This window comes from Sturnus vulgaris, chromosome 2 (genome assembly GCF_052056855.1).
Source record: "Sturnus vulgaris isolate bStuVul1 chromosome 2, bStuVul1.hap1, whole genome shotgun sequence".
Lineage (NCBI taxonomy): Eukaryota > Metazoa > Chordata > Aves > Passeriformes > Sturnidae > Sturnus > Sturnus vulgaris.
This window is the reverse complement of record NC_142244.1, coordinates 99,852,267-99,872,674: the sequence shown is the minus strand read 5'-3', so window position 1 is coordinate 99,872,674 and position 20,408 is coordinate 99,852,267. Positions and strand designations below refer to the sequence as shown.

At 37.6% G+C, this 20,408-nt stretch overlaps 1 protein-coding gene across 10 annotated transcripts in view; it reads left to right on the top strand.

The window, feature by feature from the left end:
- MID1 (midline 1) overlaps positions 1-20,408 on the top strand; it is a 180,415-nt gene that overhangs the window by 75,581 nt on the left and 84,426 nt on the right. For all 10 annotated transcript variants that reach the window (XM_088160192.1, XM_014882422.2, XM_088160193.1 and 7 more), the window contains one exon: positions 999-1,714. In XM_088160192.1, the coding sequence (XP_088016318.1) occupies positions 1,055-1,714 (660 nt within the window). In that variant the 5' untranslated portion in view covers positions 999-1,054. The remainder of the gene's footprint in view (positions 1-998; positions 1,715-20,408) is intronic.

Sequence of the window (20,408 nt, the reverse complement as noted above, 5' to 3'; positions counted from 1 at the left end):
CAGTACGGAGTACTCATACAAAAGTGGATACTTACACAAACTCCTCCTAGGCAAATGAAACATTTCACTGTCTCACTACATTTTACTACTGTCTAGAGGCTTTTCTTGTATTAGCGGTTGGGATCACCACTAATTTGGACTAAACTACTGTTTGGCATCTCCCTAATCCATCTTCATTTTTGCATTTCAGTTACAACACTATGTACTCCCATGACTATATTAATCTTACTACAAACATGTATGTGATATGTTTTTGGCATATGTATACAGGTATATATGCACAAAAATATAGGTGTATATATATACAGCTGCATGTGTTCTTGAAATACATAGGAGTATATTAGTATTTTATATATATCATACATATATGTAGGATATCACATGCTAGAAGCATTATTCCTTGTGTTTATATCCATATATATATATTTTTGCAAGCACAGACACGTTTATTAATAGCACATCTAAATGCTGTATTATTGCTATAGTAGCAAGTGCAAATTTCAATGTGATAAAATAGCTCTTAATGCTATTAGAGATTATAAATTTATCAGTTATAATACTCTGGACTAATCCTTGCACAATGACATACAAAGCTGAAGAATTTTTTTTTTAAGTTTTACTAATAGATGAGTGAAGCCAAAAGAAGCATCTGCAAAAGAAATCTAATTTTACTGTAATAGACTGTTTGAAGTTCATCATTTTGGGGTTTAATAATGCACAGAAACATCTGCTGTTTCCTTGATTGCATGAAAGAGAAAGGGAAAGGGGAAAAAATGAAGAATATTTTGGTTTTTTTCATTCTTAAGTGAACAGAAAGGGGTGAAATAAAACAGTTTAAATACCTTGATATGTGTATGTGCAGGTTCAAAACTTTTGATTGCTCTCCCGCCCGGCATGGTGGGTTGATAGACCAGGGAGCAGTAGCGAAAGTTGACAACCCCCCATGGCTGACCCCTCATGTTTTCTCTTGCCTAATCGAATTTTACATGTGTTTCCAGATAGCTGATCAGCTTCCCTGGATTTCGCTGACACCACAGGAAAGCTTTGCCTGAAGATGGAAACACTGGAGTCAGAACTGACCTGCCCTATCTGTCTGGAGCTGTTTGAAGACCCGCTGCTGCTGCCTTGCGCTCACAGCCTCTGCTTCAACTGCGCGCACCGCATCCTGGTCTCCCACTGCGCCACCAACGAGCCGGTGGAGTCTATCACCGCCTTCCAGTGCCCGACCTGCCGCTATGTCATCACCCTCAGCCAGCGCGGTCTAGACGGGCTCAAGCGCAACGTCACCCTGCAGAACATCATCGACCGGTTTCAGAAAGCCTCGGTCAGTGGGCCCAATTCCCCCAGCGAGACCCGCCGGGAGCGGGCGTTCGATAACAACAGCATGTCGTCCTGCGAGAAGGTGCTCTGCCAGTTCTGCGACCAGGACCCTGCCCAGGAGGCGGTGAAAACCTGCGTTACCTGCGAGGTGTCCTACTGCGAGGAGTGCCTGAAAGCCACTCACCCCAATAAGAAGCCATTCACCGGCCACCGTCTCATCGAGCCTATCCCGGACTCTCACATCAGGGGATTAATGTGCTTGGAGCATGAGGATGAGAAAGTTAACATGTACTGTGTGACTGATGACCAGTTAATCTGTGCCTTGTGTAAACTGGTCGGGCGACACCGTGACCATCAGGTGGCAGCTTTAAGTGATCGCTATGACAAGCTAAAGGTCAGTGTTACCTATCGGTTTTTTTAGCCAAGAAGTGTGTGGTTGGGAAGGAAAATACCCTTTGGTTGCATGCTAAAGTCCTCATTCCGACAGTGGTTGGGAAAGGCAGATGAGCGATCTCTAATATGAGATACACAGATCTGTGTGTGTGTTTGCTCACCGTGTAAAAGGTGCCAGATTTCACTTAAGAAAAAGTTCCTCACTTGTGTTTGGGTTTCTCTAAAGCTATCATAAGAAATATGCAGTGTAAAGTACTGTTTATGTGAATTTTCTTATCTACCTGCAGCTGGCAAGGTTTAGCACTGACTACACATACTCAGACGCTGATTGAAATGTCATGCATTCTTTGCATACGGTTTGCTGTTGATTATTTTTCATTAGGTTGCTTTCATTGTGAAAAGTCCTTCACATCGCCACTAAGAGGAGATGCATTTATCTGTGCTGGATTCTGGGATGCCAGCTGCCCATCCAGCCAGGGAAGCCAAACGCTGACTCTGCTCTTCCTGTGCTGCCTCCCACCAGGCTCGCAGGCAGTGCAATCCTAGAAACGAAGTCAAAATTGTTTCTGATCTTACAGCATTCCCACATTTCCGCAAGCTTCTGGCACATCTCCTGCCAGGTAGCTCAGAGGCTCCTGCAGCCTGGCCCTGTGCAGGCCACCCGGGGTGAGGTGGCAGTGGGCAGCCAGGTCTCAGGGTGCTCTGGAGCCTCTCCAGGCTGCCAGCAGAGGCAGAGCTCCTGCTGAACATCGAGGCCAAGGCAGGTGACCTCACACCCACCTGAGTGTACATTTCTCTCGTGCTGATTCCTCTGCTGCTGCAGAGCCAAGGCAGGGATTAGGCACCCCGCACTTTCCTCCACCCACTCCCTCCGGACGCTCTGCATGCCCGTGTGAAGCTGTGGGGGAGTTTTCGAACACGGACTGCAATCCAGAAATCACAGACATGGGGAGCAAGGTTTATCTGCCTGACTTCCCACACAGAATTTTGAACGTGGAAAAGAAACTGAATTATAGGTTTAACTAACTTAAATACTTTCAGATTGAAGTATGTGGCCGCACTCATATCTATGATAACTTTAGGTGCTAGCTGGTGAAATTTGCACACACATTCTGTGCAGGTTTTGCATCTCTGTGCCATGCAAACATGCACATCATATTCTATGATTATATTAACATAAGACAATTCTTTACCTGGACCTGATAATTTCCTTTAATCTCTTAAAGACCTTTTTATTTACCAAAGAGTTGTTATTTTTGCTTTTTTTTTTCCCTGAAATAATTTGTTATTTTAATAGTTTTGTCATTGGCAACATAAGCATGGGCCATAAAGGTGAATAGCTGTTTGGATTTACTGTGCTTTTTATTAATTCAGTGGGTTTACATCCTTAATAGGTGCTACTATTTAGTGGCATAACTATGTATTGATTACCAACTTTATAACAGTAGGTATATACTACTTAACATAAAAGACTTTCAACATTAAATACTGGATAAATGTATTTTTGATTATGTAAAAAAAAGGTAGTAAATATTTTTTGGTCTTGGTGTACATAGATAATGCAAGTCTTGAAAGAAGACTTTAAAAGGCCTCTCTTCTCCCTTGTGATCAATTCTGACTCAATACTGTTGCTAGGAAGAAAATGAGTGCATTTTTTGCATGATCTGTCTTTTCTGTGGAAAGATGACTAAGCAAGCTCTGAAGGTGTGTCTCAAAAAGACAAATAACGTTCATATTAGATGTCACAGTTTACCTAACCTAAAAGTAAGGCAACTAAAGTTTTAAGCCTACTAAAGTTCTTTTAGCCATCAGCCACCCTGAAGACTAAAGTACTAATTTAATGGTTAGTGTGGACTTGAGCCAAATAACTCTGAGAAAGAAAACTCCTAGCATTATTTATATTATTTGTATGATTTTTCTGAGATGCGTAATTTCTTTGTACCCAAACTGTATGAAAGACGTTTATACACGCAATTATTAGTCTGTGTGAAGTCCTGTTGCAATCATCTTAGTCATGAAGCAGGCTATTTCATATTGCTAATGCCAGTGATGGCATCAGTCATGGCAATTATACCACATATATGACACATCTATGCTGTGGTCCAGGAACATTAGTCCAGGTGGTTTTCATGCAGATCCAGCATCCATTCTCTGTTCACAAGAAGGTAATCTGAAAGTAATGCCTCCCCTTTCCTCATTACCTCTCCTGTCACAGCAATTAGGTCTAGTTTACAAATCAATCTTAAAAAATTAGACCTTCAGTTCTGTAGATTGGCATTTATTCCTCAGAAGTAAAGGAACCATACTACACTAATTACTTACATTTTCTTGCAGTGGTATTGCTAGTGGTTTAAACAATATTGCACCCCTCATCGAGTATAAGACAAAAGATGCTGTTACAATCTAGTTCCTTTTGTGGCAAAAATGAAACTCCTTAACTCGGAGTCCTGTACACTTGTTCAGCAGAGGCGTCTACACTGAAGTGTGTTTAGCCGTGAGTGTAACAACAATTGTGGACATCTCAAAATGAGAAACTGTTTTCCTTTGGAAACTGTATCTCTATCCCTGAGAGTGCTTCTATTTCTCAACTTGTGCTGGGGCAGAGGGGATTGAGGGCATTTGTGTTCCTTCAGGGACAATCCTTTCTTGCTTAGCTGCCCAACCACGATACCACCTTCATGCTCACTGTTGGTTTAGTGTTTATAGATGCACTTTGGTTTTTGTTTTGCTTTTTAAAGTTGATCATAGACAGATGCATATTAGTAGTGGAAAAAGCAATAAACCTCGACTAAAACAGAGAACAGGAAATATACTGGTAATAAGCTAGATTTATGATGCGGTCATCAAAATTGTGACAAAAATAATTTCTAGCAGCAAAAGTAATCAAAGTTTTAAATATAGAAAGAAAAAATGCCTATGCTTACTACACCATATTACTTCAAAGAAAATATTTATGGCTAATTACTTTTGATATTGATCCTTCACTTTTTGTCTTGTTGCAATAAAAAGAAAATGGCAATTTAAACGTCCATTATTTATTTATTTTTCAAATAAAAAAATAAAAATACAATTGTTTGATAGATATATTTAAACTCATGAACATGAGGGAAAACCCAGTAAGATAAGATTTATTTTGAACAATAGAGAATATTTGAGGAGGAACAAACTTTTAAGGTGTGGATGGAAATATATCACTCATTTACTATAACCAAAGAGGCATGAAGAGGTTTTCTCAAACGGAAAAGATAGATGGCAAAATGTATTTTGAAATGGTGTAAAGTAAGCATAACACCATTGAAACTAATTTTTTTACTTGTCTTCATATTTACTTAGAATTTAGCCTCTAACATGTATCTTCTTGCCAAAAAATAGTTTTGGCACAATTTTTCTAATGCTTGATCAAGAAAGTTCTTTTGCTGAATCAAACTGTTGTAGCTTAGCTTTGGTTCGCCATATTTTTGTTTGAAATTTATTAATGTGGAGTTGTTCTGGGCATGTTTATGAAGCAGGGCAGCTCTCTGAATAGCAGTCAGCAATTCCAGAAACAAAAGGATTTCTCGTTTGTCTGGTTTCCAGCTTGTTTTAGTGGTAGAATCCATGCACATCTATTTTTCCTACTCTGTTGATTCAGGATGCAAGGATGACTTTTTCTATTGTGTGTCAATTCAACTACTCACGAATATTAAAGGAATAGGAATTGTTTCCACATAGGGAGGAATTAATTCATCTTTTATAAACCTTTGACCATATAAAGGTAGGAGACTTTGTCAAGTCCACAGCTACTACAAATAGAATCCAAAAATTAATCTTCTTCCATGCTATATACACATTATCAATTAAAAAAACTTTTCATATTTAAATAACTTTGCGATGATTCTGGAAAAATACATGTTGAAGATTTCCAAGTATTTTTATATGGCATTTTTTTTAATGTCTGTTTGATAATTAATTGATATATTGTGATATTATAACAATCCAGAATTTAAAAATATGTATTCCTACAAAATGTGGGCTTGACAATCCAGGAACATTGTTTTCTGGACTTTCATATAAATGTAGTATTCACATATATGTTAATATATATATCTGTATACATCCTGTGCCTGTATTTGCAGTGCTTGTGTCAGTATATAAAACCAATACTAATATTGCATAATAGAATATGTTGGCATTTATGTCTATGTAAAGTTGTCTAGCATAGAAATATGGGTAATTGTCAACAATGTCTTACTTAAAGAATATCTAGAATCTTGAATTTGAAGGAACACATATATGCCTGTGTTTTAAGTAAAAATGTACAGTTTCATATATATGTGTGTCAGTAAGAGTGTAATCATAGTCAAAAGTTTAATCATATATATATATAAACTATACAGCAATAGATTTACTCGTTATCTATTTTTACAATTCTATGCATATATCCTTTTTAGTAGCTGAATGTTTTCATATCGAAGGTTATACTTTCTCTGCATATCCTTTACTAACTTTCTATTTAGTGCAAACTATTTTAATAAAATCCAACCAATACTGATGCCTTTTTGCTGGTACTAAAATCACAACCACAGTTAGGTGACAAAAAGGGGTTACCATTTTAAGGATCAGTAAATCCTTAGGTGCACAACTCGCTAGACAGAAAGCACCGAAGATGCACACATAATATAGAGCGCATACAATTTTTGTTTAGCAAATTACCATAACTGACAAAAAACCCCAATTAGAGACATAAATGATGAGGTAATTCTTCCCTGGTTCTCCCCTTTTCTGAATTCTCCCCCACCGTAGATAGGAACTAAACTTTGTTCATGACAGTGTGTCTCAGAGAGCTGTTTACAACCTCGGCTTCCTAAAGAATCTAACCTTAGACCCCCAGGGCTTGGAGCCATTGGCGAATTTATTTTGTCTTTCTGTCTAATAGAGTAGGTAAAGTGCTAGTTATAAATACAAGAATTGGCTACAGAGCTACAAGATTATATGCAAAGAATATAGAGAATATATAAAAGCAAAAAGGCAAAAATCAATTCAGCATCAATATACAAAGTCATAGTATGTCAGTGTGATAGTGATGTGTTATTAAACATTTAGATAAGTGGCACCTTCCCTTACATTGTTCTTAACTGATTGAGAGTAGTGCCAGTTCTGCAAGTTTAACATATAGTTAGAACATCATATCCAACCTGACAAAGTGTAGAGCTCATCGACTTTCATTATTATTACATTAGATGCAGCTTGATATTATTATCATATTATTATTACATTAGATACTACTTGATAGATATTTCAGTGTATAATTTTTTTTATTAAATTAAAATGATGAATGGTCACAGTGATTATTATGGAATGTTATTTGATATTACTTAATTATTTAACCCAGAAATATATGCAAAAATATAACTAACTTGCTGTGCTTCAGTATTTGCAAAGATCCAAACATACAAAGTTTTTGCATGGAAGAGGACTGATGTACGAATAAGCTCTTTCACTACAACAGTTTTCCATCGATACTTATTCACTACACTGAAATATAATTATTAAGGCAGAGTTTAGAAAAGTCTCTTCAGTTCAGTGTTATCTGCATTGTCTGTGTCCTCCATTTGGTATTTCTTTGCAGAGTTTAGAAGGACACAGAAAGTATTAATACAGAATAGCAAAATTAGTCTTTCATGGGGGGAGAGTGTGTGTATGTGTTTATTTTAGACACATTTTTAAGTTCTTCATGTATATGATTGTGGATAATGAACTATGATTTTACAATAGTTCTAAGTACTGTGGAATTAGGGAGTTTTATTAAGTTCCCTTAAATAATATAAGCCATAGTTTTTTAAAGCTTAATTTCACAAATTTAATAGTTGGCAAGTCCTTCACATACTGCTTATTTCCTTTAATTTTAGTGGAAATGATGGTGTTGAAGGTCTAATCTATTCAGGAAGAACAAAAGAATTAAACAAAATTGTGAATAGCACAGCATTATTATCTTTGTTCTCATGACCCTGGTTTCCAAGGAAGCCAGACTAGAAGTTAAATAAAATATACAGTCCTACTTTTCCATGGTTCTGGTCCAAACTGTTCAGATAATAGACTTAAAGCCCATATTCAAGCTCTAAACTGGTGTATTGTGACAACCTCTTGCCTGACTTTTCATTGCTTGTGTGTTTTTAGCTAGCACAATACTTGAATGTTGTTGGTGGAATATAATCCACAACAGATACCTCCTTGGAATGGGGATTTGTGTAGAAACAGTAAATTATAAAATTATAAATGTGGATGCTGAGCAAGCAGATGAGTATAAAGACAAACCAACAAACCCTTTTAGAACACTGGGCACAGGTTTAGGAAATATAGTCTGCCTACTGGAGTAATAAAGATGGTGTTGGTAACAGGAAAAGTAACAAACAAGTAGTCTTCAAAAGTAGAATATTTTTGGGTTTTAGCATAACAGTGCATTTGTTTTAACTGATAAATAGAATGAGTCAGTAAATTGTTTTAGTGCTTTACCAGGGAATGATAAAGATAGTTGAGGGCTTAAGGTTAAAGCCACTCAACATGGACAGTAGGCTAAAGCACACAGTCTTCAGTGGCACTGGGAGTTATGTGAAGGACATAAATGTGTATGTCTATACCTAAATATGTATATTCTGAATTTATTTTAAGGCATAACCTCATTTGAATGAAAATGTTTTTAAAATAATATGGCAGCAAATACATTTGCAGACAAATATGAGAGTTGTTAATAGTAGATTTTAAATGGGAAAAAATCCCCACCCCAAAATCTACATGTAAACGTCTCCCAAAGAAGCACTGCAGAACATTCATTATTCAGATTTTTTTCAAGATTTAGCTTGTTACATTAAATTGGTCCATAAAGAGAAATGCAAATTATTTTAACTCTGGCCAGTAATGACCCACAATTACAGGAGCATGAGATGGAGATGGAGAACTAAAACATTTTAGTTCTCCATCTTATGTTGAATAATTTTCTTTACCTCTTTTTTTTTTTCTTGCTCTTAAAACAAACATATAAATTTAGCAATGATCCCAGTACCCAGTATACTCCTTCCAATTTTGGGCTTTACAGCTGTACATCAGTTATATTTTACTTTGACCCTCTTTCTTGAGTAAAAGGTACACTTCCTATCAAAGCAACAATACTTGTAGGTGTCATTAGCACTGAGAAACTTACACAGGGTTTATAACAAACAGAAATTATGCCTAATTTGGAAAGCCTGAATAGTCTATGGCAAGGGAAACTCCTGCGGAAAGTTATTGACTGGAAAGCCACGTTGGGTTGCTAAAGCACACTTTGGACTCAAAGCCTGCATTGGGTGATAAGATTGTGAGTTCCCTTTCTCTCCCATCTGTATTTAGCTCTCCCCAAAATCCAGAGCCCTCTATCTCTGTGGGCGTCCCTTGACTGCAAGAAGAGTTTTCTTTTGCAGGGTGGACATTTTTGCCCTTGAGAGCAAACACCCACATCAAGAACTTGAGGCAAGGGGATTTCTGTCCTTCACAGCTTTCCCATCTCATTTATAATGTTGCTCTCACAAATCTATTTTCCATTTGTCTCAAGTCAGTGAAAATTGAAGCAGGAACAAATAAAAAATTAGTGTGACTATACTGAGTTATTCTTACAGCTTCTGAAAACATATATTTAAGTAAACCTTACCCTTTTACAGATCAAATGCTTAGCTGAAAGTAATTGTTTTCACCAGTAGAATGCTTAGAATATCTTAGTTAGTTAATAAACAAGTAATATATCACTGACTTTCTTGATGATGGGTCCTGATGATGCCTGCAGGATTGATTTTTATAACAGCCTTTTCTTTTTCTAATTTCTACAAGCTGGAGTGGAAGTATTACTTTTTTACATATTTCTCCTTTGTGTGGCATGTTGGTCCTGTGCAATATCTCAGTGTACAAGGGTGGAAGGGGTGCATCTACAGGTTTATTTCAGTGCCTCAGACAAATGTGCTTGAAAGACTGGGCCTTTGGGCTTTGTACCTCACAGATCCCCTCCATTAAAGATGACTAACCCATTTTCAGCTGTTCCCAGTTGCCAAGATGTGATTCTTTGTAGTAGCTAGAACTGCACTTCAAAATTTAGAAAATTCAGTGCCCCGTACTAGCACCTGTGTTTGCACATGCATTGTGACTTCTCCGTAAGAGCTCCCTGAGATACTGACCACTGAAAATCGGAGAGGGTCAGAAAAAGACAAAAGCAATTAGTCTATAGACAGGTATGTGGTTATGTAGAAATGTTTTCCCCTGTTCATCCCAATTATGATATCACGTTTCCTGAATTTTTTGCTTATTTATTTATTACATGAACAAAGTTCTGTCAGTTCAACTGAAACCAAGAGAGTGTAGTGATTTGGGTTTTTTCCATGCTCACAAACTCTGCATTTCTTGAGAATTGAAAATTTTCTGTCTAAATGCAGTCTTGGTCTTATTTTTTGAAACTTTGCAATTTTAGCTTCCTTACAGTATGTTGGCCATATTAACACAAAGTAGCAGTATGATCCTATTTTTTACGTATTTTACATATGATATTTTACATCATGAGAGAGATCAAATTCAGCACACATGAGAAAAGTAGCTAGAGTGCATGTGGCTAGCTTGTCATTTATCTGTTCAATTAGCTGTGATATTCAGAATGGTCTTCTAAACCACCCCAGACCTCTTGTCTTTTAGTGGCCCAGAGAAGAGTGGCTGCAGAATTCAAATGCTGAAAATTTGAAAGTCAAGGATAATTTGTTGGAATAATATACTATATAAAGTTTCAGATTTACATGAAAGTTGAAGGGGTTTTTAAGAAAAAAAGAAAAGGAAAATCTCTGTGGCTATTTGTGACTTTTAGACAGTTCCCCCATACTATCATCTCTGCCAACCACATCTGTCAAATATAGACATTAATGTTAATTAATAATTAATTAATAATTAATTGTAATTAATAATTATTTTTAATTTAAAATTATTTTTACTATGGTAATCCTCAAAGGCTCAATTAAAACAAAAAATCCTATAATATAAGGTCTTGTACAAGTACTTGAAATGTAATCCCAGCATCAAGGAATATTCAGCTATTCTTAGAACAAAATGCAACAGCAAGCATGGCAGCTACACAGACATTTCATAGTAATATTCAAGTGAGCTGTTTGCATCATATAATGGCCAAGATTAAAATAATGTTTTAAGTTAATATTGGTTAGTTTCACTAGTCAGTGGAAGCACTAGTATATGATTTCATATAACTATTTTGCTTTGAAATACAATAGGCCTCCCCTCCCCTTGTCCTTGTTGAAAAGTGTGGATTCTTGTGCTAAGAGAAGAGGTACCACTGCAGTTTCTGGCTCTGTATGTCCTGCCTTATGTGCCAGGCTAATAAATTACTTCTGATGTTGAAACTGATGTTAGTTACTGCTATAACAGTACTCTCTCCCTATTGACTGAAATCTACACACACTAAATTTGAAAAAAAAATAAAAATCCAAAATATGAGAGAATCTCTTATATCCTATGAGAAAAAAGATTCTCTTCTTTCTTATAAGCTTTTCAGCTTTAATTTCTTAATGAAATTATGGTTTTGATATAAAATTCTTTTTTGAGGGTTTATTCCAAATAAAAGGAAAATAAAATCATTGTACAATGAGATCTTTAATGTAAAGTATGTATCAGCTCATTACACTAAATAGCAAACTGTATAGCCTTTTTGATGCAATTACCTCCTACTGCCATAATCATTAATCATTTCTCTCATGGTTTACAGTAGGCTCACCAGCTGTGGGTGATAAATCATTGCTAATACCAGGACAGATGAAGATGGGAGCATCAATCTGCTCTTAGGCTGAGTGAAGGGATGGGAGTGGGGGGCTGGGGGGTAGAGCTCTTGCATCCCAGGACTTATATCAGGATGGGATTGTTAATATACCTCTTGTTCAGGAGTATGCCTAAAACACTAAGCACTACAGCATTTTTTAAAATATTGTTTCCTGTAATTCTACCAGTAATTCATGCACATTTTGAAGCACTTACTTTGTAGGTATTAAACATCTGTTTCTGTCTCGGGAGATAAACATTAACCTATTTGACTACAAATTAACTGGAACATCTCTCATGGCAGATAGTACCAAAAGATTTCTTAACACACTCAGAGTATCAGAGTTGGGCAAGGCAATGGCTGATTTGAAGCAGATGAAGAAAAAGAAATGCTTCCCTGGTCAAAATAATCCAGCTTTTCTCTTTTCTTTTGAAATATCCACACACATACAACAAAACTTAAGACTTGTCAGACTCTCCTGTTTACCCCATGCAGGTCATGGTGATTGAGATGTCATGCTGTCTATGAATAATAATGTCCATTCAAGTTTGTAATGTGTTTGAATGTCAGAGAAATTTTCTGCAAGTAGATCTGGTTGATAGTTAAAATTAGCAAAAGTAAAATAGAAAACATGTTATCTTTGATTAACTACCAGAGAAATAAAAAACATCCTGTGAGGAAGCAAAAGAGAAGAAGCTCTGTTGCTGTGTTGGATACACAGGTTAATATTCCCTTGGTGAGCACCCCGTGCTTTGCTCTCATACCAGCTGGATATTCCATAGGTTCCCACACTTCAGTAACCTCACCCCAAAACTCATCTCTGCATTTCTGGAACTATTCTGACATGTGAGACTATAAACCCGAGTTTTGTTATTTGTTAGGATACCATCAAACTTTGAAAGAGATTAAAGATGAGCAACTGTTCACAACATGTGTGACTTGTGGTAGAAGCATTCAGAAGACTCGTTAAGCTATAGCTATGACAGCATGTGCAAAATTTATTTCCAAATTAAGCCAGGAGCATATGGAGGTTATTACACATTCAAACTGAATTTGAGCAATATCTATCCTCATAATAAGTTACTAAAGAGATGAGATAATGCTGATCAGTATATGAATGAAGGTTCATCTGAATAGGCACTTAAAATATTTTATTTCTTTATTTTATTTCTTGTCCAAAGACTTGGAACATATGCAAGAAATCCCTTCAAAGGAATAATTCAAGTAACTATTAAAATACTGCAAGTAATATCTGAATGTAGTTTAAAAAAAACAAACTGTAAACTATAAAAGGGGAAAAGGATATGTACAGACTGGATAAGAGATGAATGGAAGTGAATGCTTGGTAGTGAAAGCTCCTGTGTGAGCTCCTGGTGACTGTAGGATCATTCCTGCTTCCCCTGAGTAGATGGCTGCTGGGGCAGTGGGTCACTCCAGGACGGCCCTGCCAGTGCTGGGGCTCCCCCATTGCACAGGGGACTCTTCAGCTGGGCAGGGGTGAGCTGCATTGGTTTTGTGAGTGTTTGCTGTTGGAAGACTGGCACTGAGGGTTACCACCCATCTCACTTCAAAGTAAAACTAATTTCAACTACATTGAAAAGTCTGTCATGTGAGAGAGCTCCTGCACTGAGGCCCTCCTTCATCCCAGGGGTCAGTAATGTGCCCACTTACCAAATGGACCCATGGGATGCCTGCTCTGGTCATGTAAACTTTGGGTGAATTTATATGATTATTCAGTATTTTCTTGCCTGTGCCCCTTAAGTATGGGCAAACATTGTTCTTTCTCTTGCCTTTGATTACAACCTTCAACTTCAAAAATAGGCTGAAGCTTGTGGGGGAAAGGGCATTATATTAGCCATACAAACATGTTTTCACCCTCTTTTGAGCATTTCTTATGATCACTCTTGAGGAAAAACTGACCTTTCCAGTCAAATCCACCAGACAGAGCAGCACCATGAAGCCTTTTTGTGGTTTTTTGCACTTTTTTTTTTGCCTCTGCTGAATTAGCTTTCTTTTCAGACTTGGTATAGACACACACTTGTGAAATTTTGATACACTGAAATTCTTATGCAGGCAGGATGCAATTAATTACTGCAGTTCTTTTGGGGTAAGAATATTATCAGAGGAACCTTTTTTACCCCATTAATTTACTTGATTACTTCCAGCTTTGTTCATATTTGTACTAGTTGAAAATCTTTGTCTGAACATGCAGTGAATTACTCTGAGTAAAACTACCTATTTAGGTGAACAATTTTCTGGTAATGTCTTTTGTTAGCAGAGATTAGGTAAAGAGAGTGATAAGCTACTAAAACATTTTTCTGAAAAAATGAAAAGCATTTAAACAAAGTCTGAATTTTAGTAGTTTTAAATGGGTGCTTGCTCTGCCTAAATCATTTAGCATATTCTCACTTGAAAGCAACATAATTTTTCTGTCAAATAAGTCACTACTACACTTTAGGAAAAGTAAAAAAAAAAAAAAACCCAGCAAATAAAAACGATTTGGAGTTCTACTATTGAATCTAGTAATACTTCATTTCAACATTGAAGGCTTCAGATTTTAATGTACACAATATCAAAATAATTTTGAATAAATTAGGAAGTTATTTTTGTCTAGTTTTTGCATCTGTTGTGTGCAGTTGAGTGTTTGCAGTATAGGCGTACAAGTAAATTGTTGTGGTGCAGGTAAATTATTGTCACAAGTTACAAATTCAGATGTGAGAGAGCTTATTTTGTAATGACTCTGATTATAGTTTGCAATGAAACTGTCACTCCAAGAAAGAAAACAACAGAAGGTAAAGAGGGGAATGCTTGTTTGTTCATGTAGTTTGGTTTGAGGGTTTTTTCTGACATGTGAGCATGGTAGGAGCCCCAGTTCACCCTGAGGTTCCAGACTGGAGAGCCTCCTTGTGCTTGCAGAGCACACTGAATCTGCTGTCACGTGTTTTCCTTGGAGGAACTCATTTCCTTCCCGAGAAGGTCTGCAAGGTCAGGCAAATAAATATCCCATCCTGGAAGATGTGTGTCTCTAGGCTGCTCTCTCTGAGTCATTATTTCTACAGAAAAATTCACGAGGAAAATCTGTCACAAAGCCCAGAGAAGCTAAGTGCTTCCATAATGGGAAGCTGTTTTAAACTGGGTGTGGCAGGTACAAGAGAAGTGTTGTTTTGAAGCTTTGGTGTTTTGTTTTCTAATACAATACATACGTAATTTCAGTATTCTTGTTTAAGATTCAGAAGTCACGTAATTATTTTCTAGTGGTGTGAAGCGGGATCACTTTGGTAGTGGGAGTAAAAGTGTCCTGTTTAAAAATTTGGCTCTATTACTATTTTTGCTTTATGTTTATAGTATGTATCAAATTCTGGCCTCAGGCAGACCACCAAAATCCCACATTGCTTCAAGAAAGGTTATTGGATTTTTAAATTATTATTTCTTGTTTGTTTGTTTATTACTTATCATTGACAATTTAGGATTTTTGTTACTTGCCCTCTTAGCACTTAATGTATATTATGGGATAGCTGAACTAATTTAACAAGCCTGCTGCTTGTTAAAACCAAAAATTGTTTTTTCTGATTATGTTGCTCTCTGTGTCTTTTCTGCATGCTGCTACCATCCCACTGGAGCAGCTTCAGTAGTTGTGCACCCTTTGGTGAACTGATGCATTTTCTGCTGGCCACGAGCAGCCCCAGCAGTGCAGAGGTGCAGGCACACCTGAGGTGGGAGCACTGGCTCTGGTCCATTTTCTCCCTCTCCAGGCACCCAGCAGTCTCCATGGACTGCACAAATGCACTCCAGGAAGACTGCTGTCCTAGATGCTGATAGTAGATGCACAAATTAGGCGCCTTAAATGCAATTTCCCAGCAGCTACAACAATTTAATGTCTGGTTTCTGTGCATCCTCCGTTTTCTCCTTCCTATAGCAGTTCATCCCTACCTCCTTTCATGCCTTGCCTGTTCAATCCCACCCTAGCTATGCCAGCTCTCAAGAGCAATAAAAAAAACAACTCTGCATAATAAGAAAATAATTTCCTGGATGTCTGGCAAGTTGAAATTATGCAATGATGGATCAGATTTAGTCTGGTTCTGGCACAAAGTAAAGACAAGGATCTGACAGATTAGGACAGGAAGGAAAATGATTGAATGAACTTTAAATATTATCCTGTGGAAGGAGAAGCAATTCCACCTACAGAGCATAACAAAAGGGGCACAGCAACTTCTCTGTGTCCAGCTCTGTTGGAGTTTGTTCCCTTTATCAGCACGGACTGGTTAAAATGTACAAATTTGACAGAATTTTAAGAAAGCTGAAAACAGAAACTTTCTCTTTCCTTGTGTTTTTAAGTGGCCAAAATTATTTTTGCCATTAAAATTACCAGTATTGATAAACAAATAAAACAAACTAGAGATACAAAATTGATACTATAACTATATCTACAGAAAGACTTCTATCAGTACAAAAATTTCCTGAAGAAATTATGCCCCTCACATGATGTTGGCATTCTGGCAAAAGCTTCTAGTGTGAATCTGTGACTTTTATTTAGAATAATGGTAGGAGAACAAATTTGATCTTAGGAGGTTTTACGTAGATGTGTATTTTCCCCTATGATTATGCTTCATGTCACCCCCTAACTTACTATAAATCCCCCAGAGAGTTAAAAAAAAAAAAGTTAAACAAATATTTCACAAAGCTGGCTTAAGTTTGAGCTTGGAAATAGTTGTAGAAGTCATTTGGTTTTGATTTCCTTGAGAACCCATGCTAGATTTCTGGTAGGGATATAATACTTTTCTGCAGAAAAGATTCATCAACGAAAAATATGGGCAAGACTGAGGATTTTTTATTTATGTATTTATTTTGATTTATACACATGACTGGAAATAGTCCTGTAAGATTCTTTGAAATATAGTAGAATGGATCTGTCTGGTAATTCCCTTTTAACCACAAACCAGCAGGAGTTCAACAGCTGAGCTGCAACAGGTGTAGATATATCTGATTTTTGAAAACTTTTGTCAGAGCTTTCCCACTTTCTCACAGACTGCAGGATCAAATGGGCTTGGAAGTCATGCTCACTAAAACAGGGCTATTCTAAACTAAATAAAGAGCAAATTCCAAAACACACCAGAGCTAATTTGCCATTGTTTTCAGCATAAACCATAATGAATCTTCATCTAATGAATGCAGCTGCTATGTTGCTGTATCCAAAATAATGTAATTAAATTGCTGCTTGGGGAATTTTATAGTATAAATTTGGCAGAGACTCATTACTGGCAATTCTACAGTGAAGCATTTATAATCTTATCCAAAGAGGTGATCCTGTGTTCTGTCATTCTAAGAACAGAGAGAGGAGAAACAGAACCAGGATGACAAATGGCCAGACCAAAATCTGAAACAAGAAACCACAAGAACTTAAGGCTAATCCAAGCCATGCTGGAAAGCCTGTTGGGATGGCAAGGGGAGGACAGGATGAGAAAGCTTGAATATGTTACATCAGAAAAATTCCCCAGCACTCTCTGCAGTGACAAGGTCAACAAGGAAAGAGGGCTCACCACGGGGAGCCTGCAGGAGCCACAGCTTTGCCACCAGCAGGGTCAGAGGAGTCACAACCCCTGATCAGGCAAGGGGAGCTCTGGGGCCTCATGCTCAGAGCTGGCTCATCCTGCCTGCCTGCTCCCTTCCAAAAACATTGAAACTTTGCCCCTCTTTCCTGTCAGGGCGTGTATGGATGCCTGACTGTAGCTGCAGCATCCTCCTCCATCTGGGGAGAGCAGCGGTGCTGGCCCCTTGAGTGATGAATTTCCCAGAGCTGTCAGGACCCAGGCTGGCACAAGGAGATTCAACATACAACTCAAACAACTGTAAAAACTTCCGTGACGAGCACTCCACTCTCTTTGCTAAAGCTGTCCAAGATCAAACAAACTGCCATTAAGGTGCTGAGAGTTGTGATGAAGTGACTACTACAATCATTTTTGTGATTACAAAACTAAAACTGAAACTGGAGTCACCCAGTCTCATAAGAAAACAGGTTGTGTTTCTAATTTGTTTTAAAAGTGAATGTAAATTAAATTCTAATTTCAAGAGAGAGAAATTTGCATTTTGGCCAAATCTGAGCCTTTAGGAGTTTATGTTTAATAAATCTTAGTATGCCCATTCCAATTAAGCTTACATAAAATACTGCAGCTTAGAGCAAACTTTAGTTTAACAGCAATGTTTGTGTTCCTTTATATGCTAAGAAAATCTCCTGGGGTTGTGTTTCCAATTTGAATATTCACTATTTTGGCTTCATAATTGGATATCCATCAATATTTAACATTACATTCCCTAAAGGATTTACCTAACACTTCAGCTCAGGGACGGCTGATCAGATGAAGCCAACAAGTCTAGAGTCCTTCACGTTATCTTTTTTTCTTTTTTCTTTTTCTTTTCTTTTGGAGGGCAGGGGTGTTCTTTTCTTTTTTTCCTTTTTTATTCCTTCGTGCATAGCAGTTACCAGCAAATTTGTAGAAGCAACAGCTGCCAGCAGAAGTAATTAGAAAAGGGGCTTGGGGGAAGGTACAAGCAGAAATTTCAGAGTTTTGATGAAAACCAAAAACAATTTGCTAAAGATAGAAAGAAAATGTTGAGATTAAAGATCAACGCATTCAATAGTAAAGTTCCCAGAAAAACTTAACAACTTTGATGTGGAAAGAACATTAAAAATAGAGGAAAAGTTCAGTTAGGTGAGAATTCCTATTATATGTATACACTTGGAGAAAAACTGTATTTTGAGACTTGAAGAAGAAATTAGTCTGCTGTATCCTTCTGTTGCTCAGTATTGACCAATAAACAGCTTTTTGTATGGAAATAGAAAATAGTTATTAAAGCTAACATTTGACCTCAGGTGAGTGTTCCAGAAATATAAACCTACTCTAGCAACAGGCTAGTGTCTCCTGAGTTTGAGCTGCCACAAAAGGAAGTTAAAGAGAAATAGGCAGGGTGGGATTTGTAGATTCGTCATGGATTTCATGAGTTCCTTTTGCTTGTATATCTTTGTAAATCCAAAGCTATATGAGATCTAGAAAAACAAATGTTCATGTCTTCTTAGAAGTTTGTCAAATGACAGTGCTGGCAATCTTAGAGGCTGAAATATTTTGTTGCCAAGTTGTTTCAGCTCTACATTTACAGTTATCCTGTATTTCATATGCAATACCTTCATCATTGCTGGAGACAATTAAGTGCCTCTATCCTGTGCCATACCCCCAAAAATGTAGCAGTTGCTTAACAACTTCACTTTGTGATTTTTTTTTTTCACATTACTTGTTGATGACTTCAGCTTTGGCCTCTTTGGTCAGATTAGTTGGCTGCTGTAAAGCTCTGTAAAGTCACTGAGAAAACGCTGGCAAAATCTTGAACTTAATGGTAGGATCAGACTGGCCTTATCCTGCAATTCAGTTAATAGAGTTGGGTAACATTTTTAGTGACTGCAAATTCATCACAAATGGAGTTTTGATCCTGAAGCTGTTTCCACTTTTTAGTAGAATGGCAGAATTTGTTTGAGGTAAGGAAAAAGTATCCTGGAGATAAACTCTAATCATGTTACCCCTCTTTTACCCACTAACTCAAGGATTATGGTATTTGACCCAAGGGTCTTGAAAACAGCACCTCCCTCCACAAAAAGACAATGTCTCTGAGGAGAAAGTTGGAGGAAATTCGGAGCCAGCTGTTCTTTTACCTGGCCCCATCTCTTGGGCCCAGCCAGCCAGAGGTGATGGGCTCTGGGGTTCCCAGCCTGCTGGCTGGGCTGTTTTGGCCCATGAAGTCCCTGGCAGCACAGCCTTGGCACTCACACTGCTGCTGGCACAGCTTCTGCAGGACAGGAGGCAGCAGTGTCCATCTTTGCCCTCCTGCCTTGGGTGTGCAGAGAGCCTGGATGTTCATTCTCTCCTAGAGAAATGGGAACCCCAGGTCAGGTTTGTTCTTTTCCCAGTCCAGAGCAGGGACCAAAGAAACAGCCATATTTTTTTCCCAGTATTTCAGTTTCCCTGCTGACCCAGAAAATCAATTGCAGCCACAGCCTTACATAGTGCAGAATCAGGTAATATTCAGTATGACAGTAAGTGTGACTGGCCCATGTGGAGCTTAGACACCTGCAGAAGCTGCTTTCTCTGTACTGCCTTATTTAGCTCTTTATAGTCCTTTACATTCTCCAAATGAATCTCGTTTTCTGTGCAGGTTTATTTAAAACAGAGATCTAATGAGTTAAGAGAATACCAATTTTCTTTTCCTTTTTGGCACAGTAGTTCTACAGACTGGTCTTAGATGAAGTTCAACTAATTTATATAGTAACAATAGTGAGCTGATATTTCCTCTGATACTGAGATTTGGCAGAGAGGACCAGAAGGAAGTGTTTCAGTCCAATATATAAGACAACAGTAAAAGGGAAAAAAGAGATTTCCTCTTTATTATGTGAGGAGAATAATATATTACAAATAATTTCCACCCATTAAAATGCTCTTTTGTTCTTGCAGCCTGGTTTGGGATTTGAGGTCAGTCCAGTTTTGATCACTGTAATATCTTTGCAACATTCCATCTTTGTTTCCTCATATCCATAGCTTGCTTTTGCTTGTGTTCCATCTGATCCCAGCTGTTGACATTCAAAGGTCGTTAATCAGGACGCTCATTACTAAAAAGCAATGGTCAAAGTTTGGCCTATTCCAGCCCAGCTGCTGTGGCTGGATTTTTGTGGTCCTCAAATCCAGTCATTTCTGGATGACTCTGTCTTTAATCAACTGACCAACTGTAATTTAGTCACAACACTGGTGGGCCAACTTCCTTAAACAGGGCTATTTAAATCATTTTTGTGTAATTTTGCAAATCCTAAGGTTAAATCTCAGGTTTAGAAGCTTCCCACAGAGTT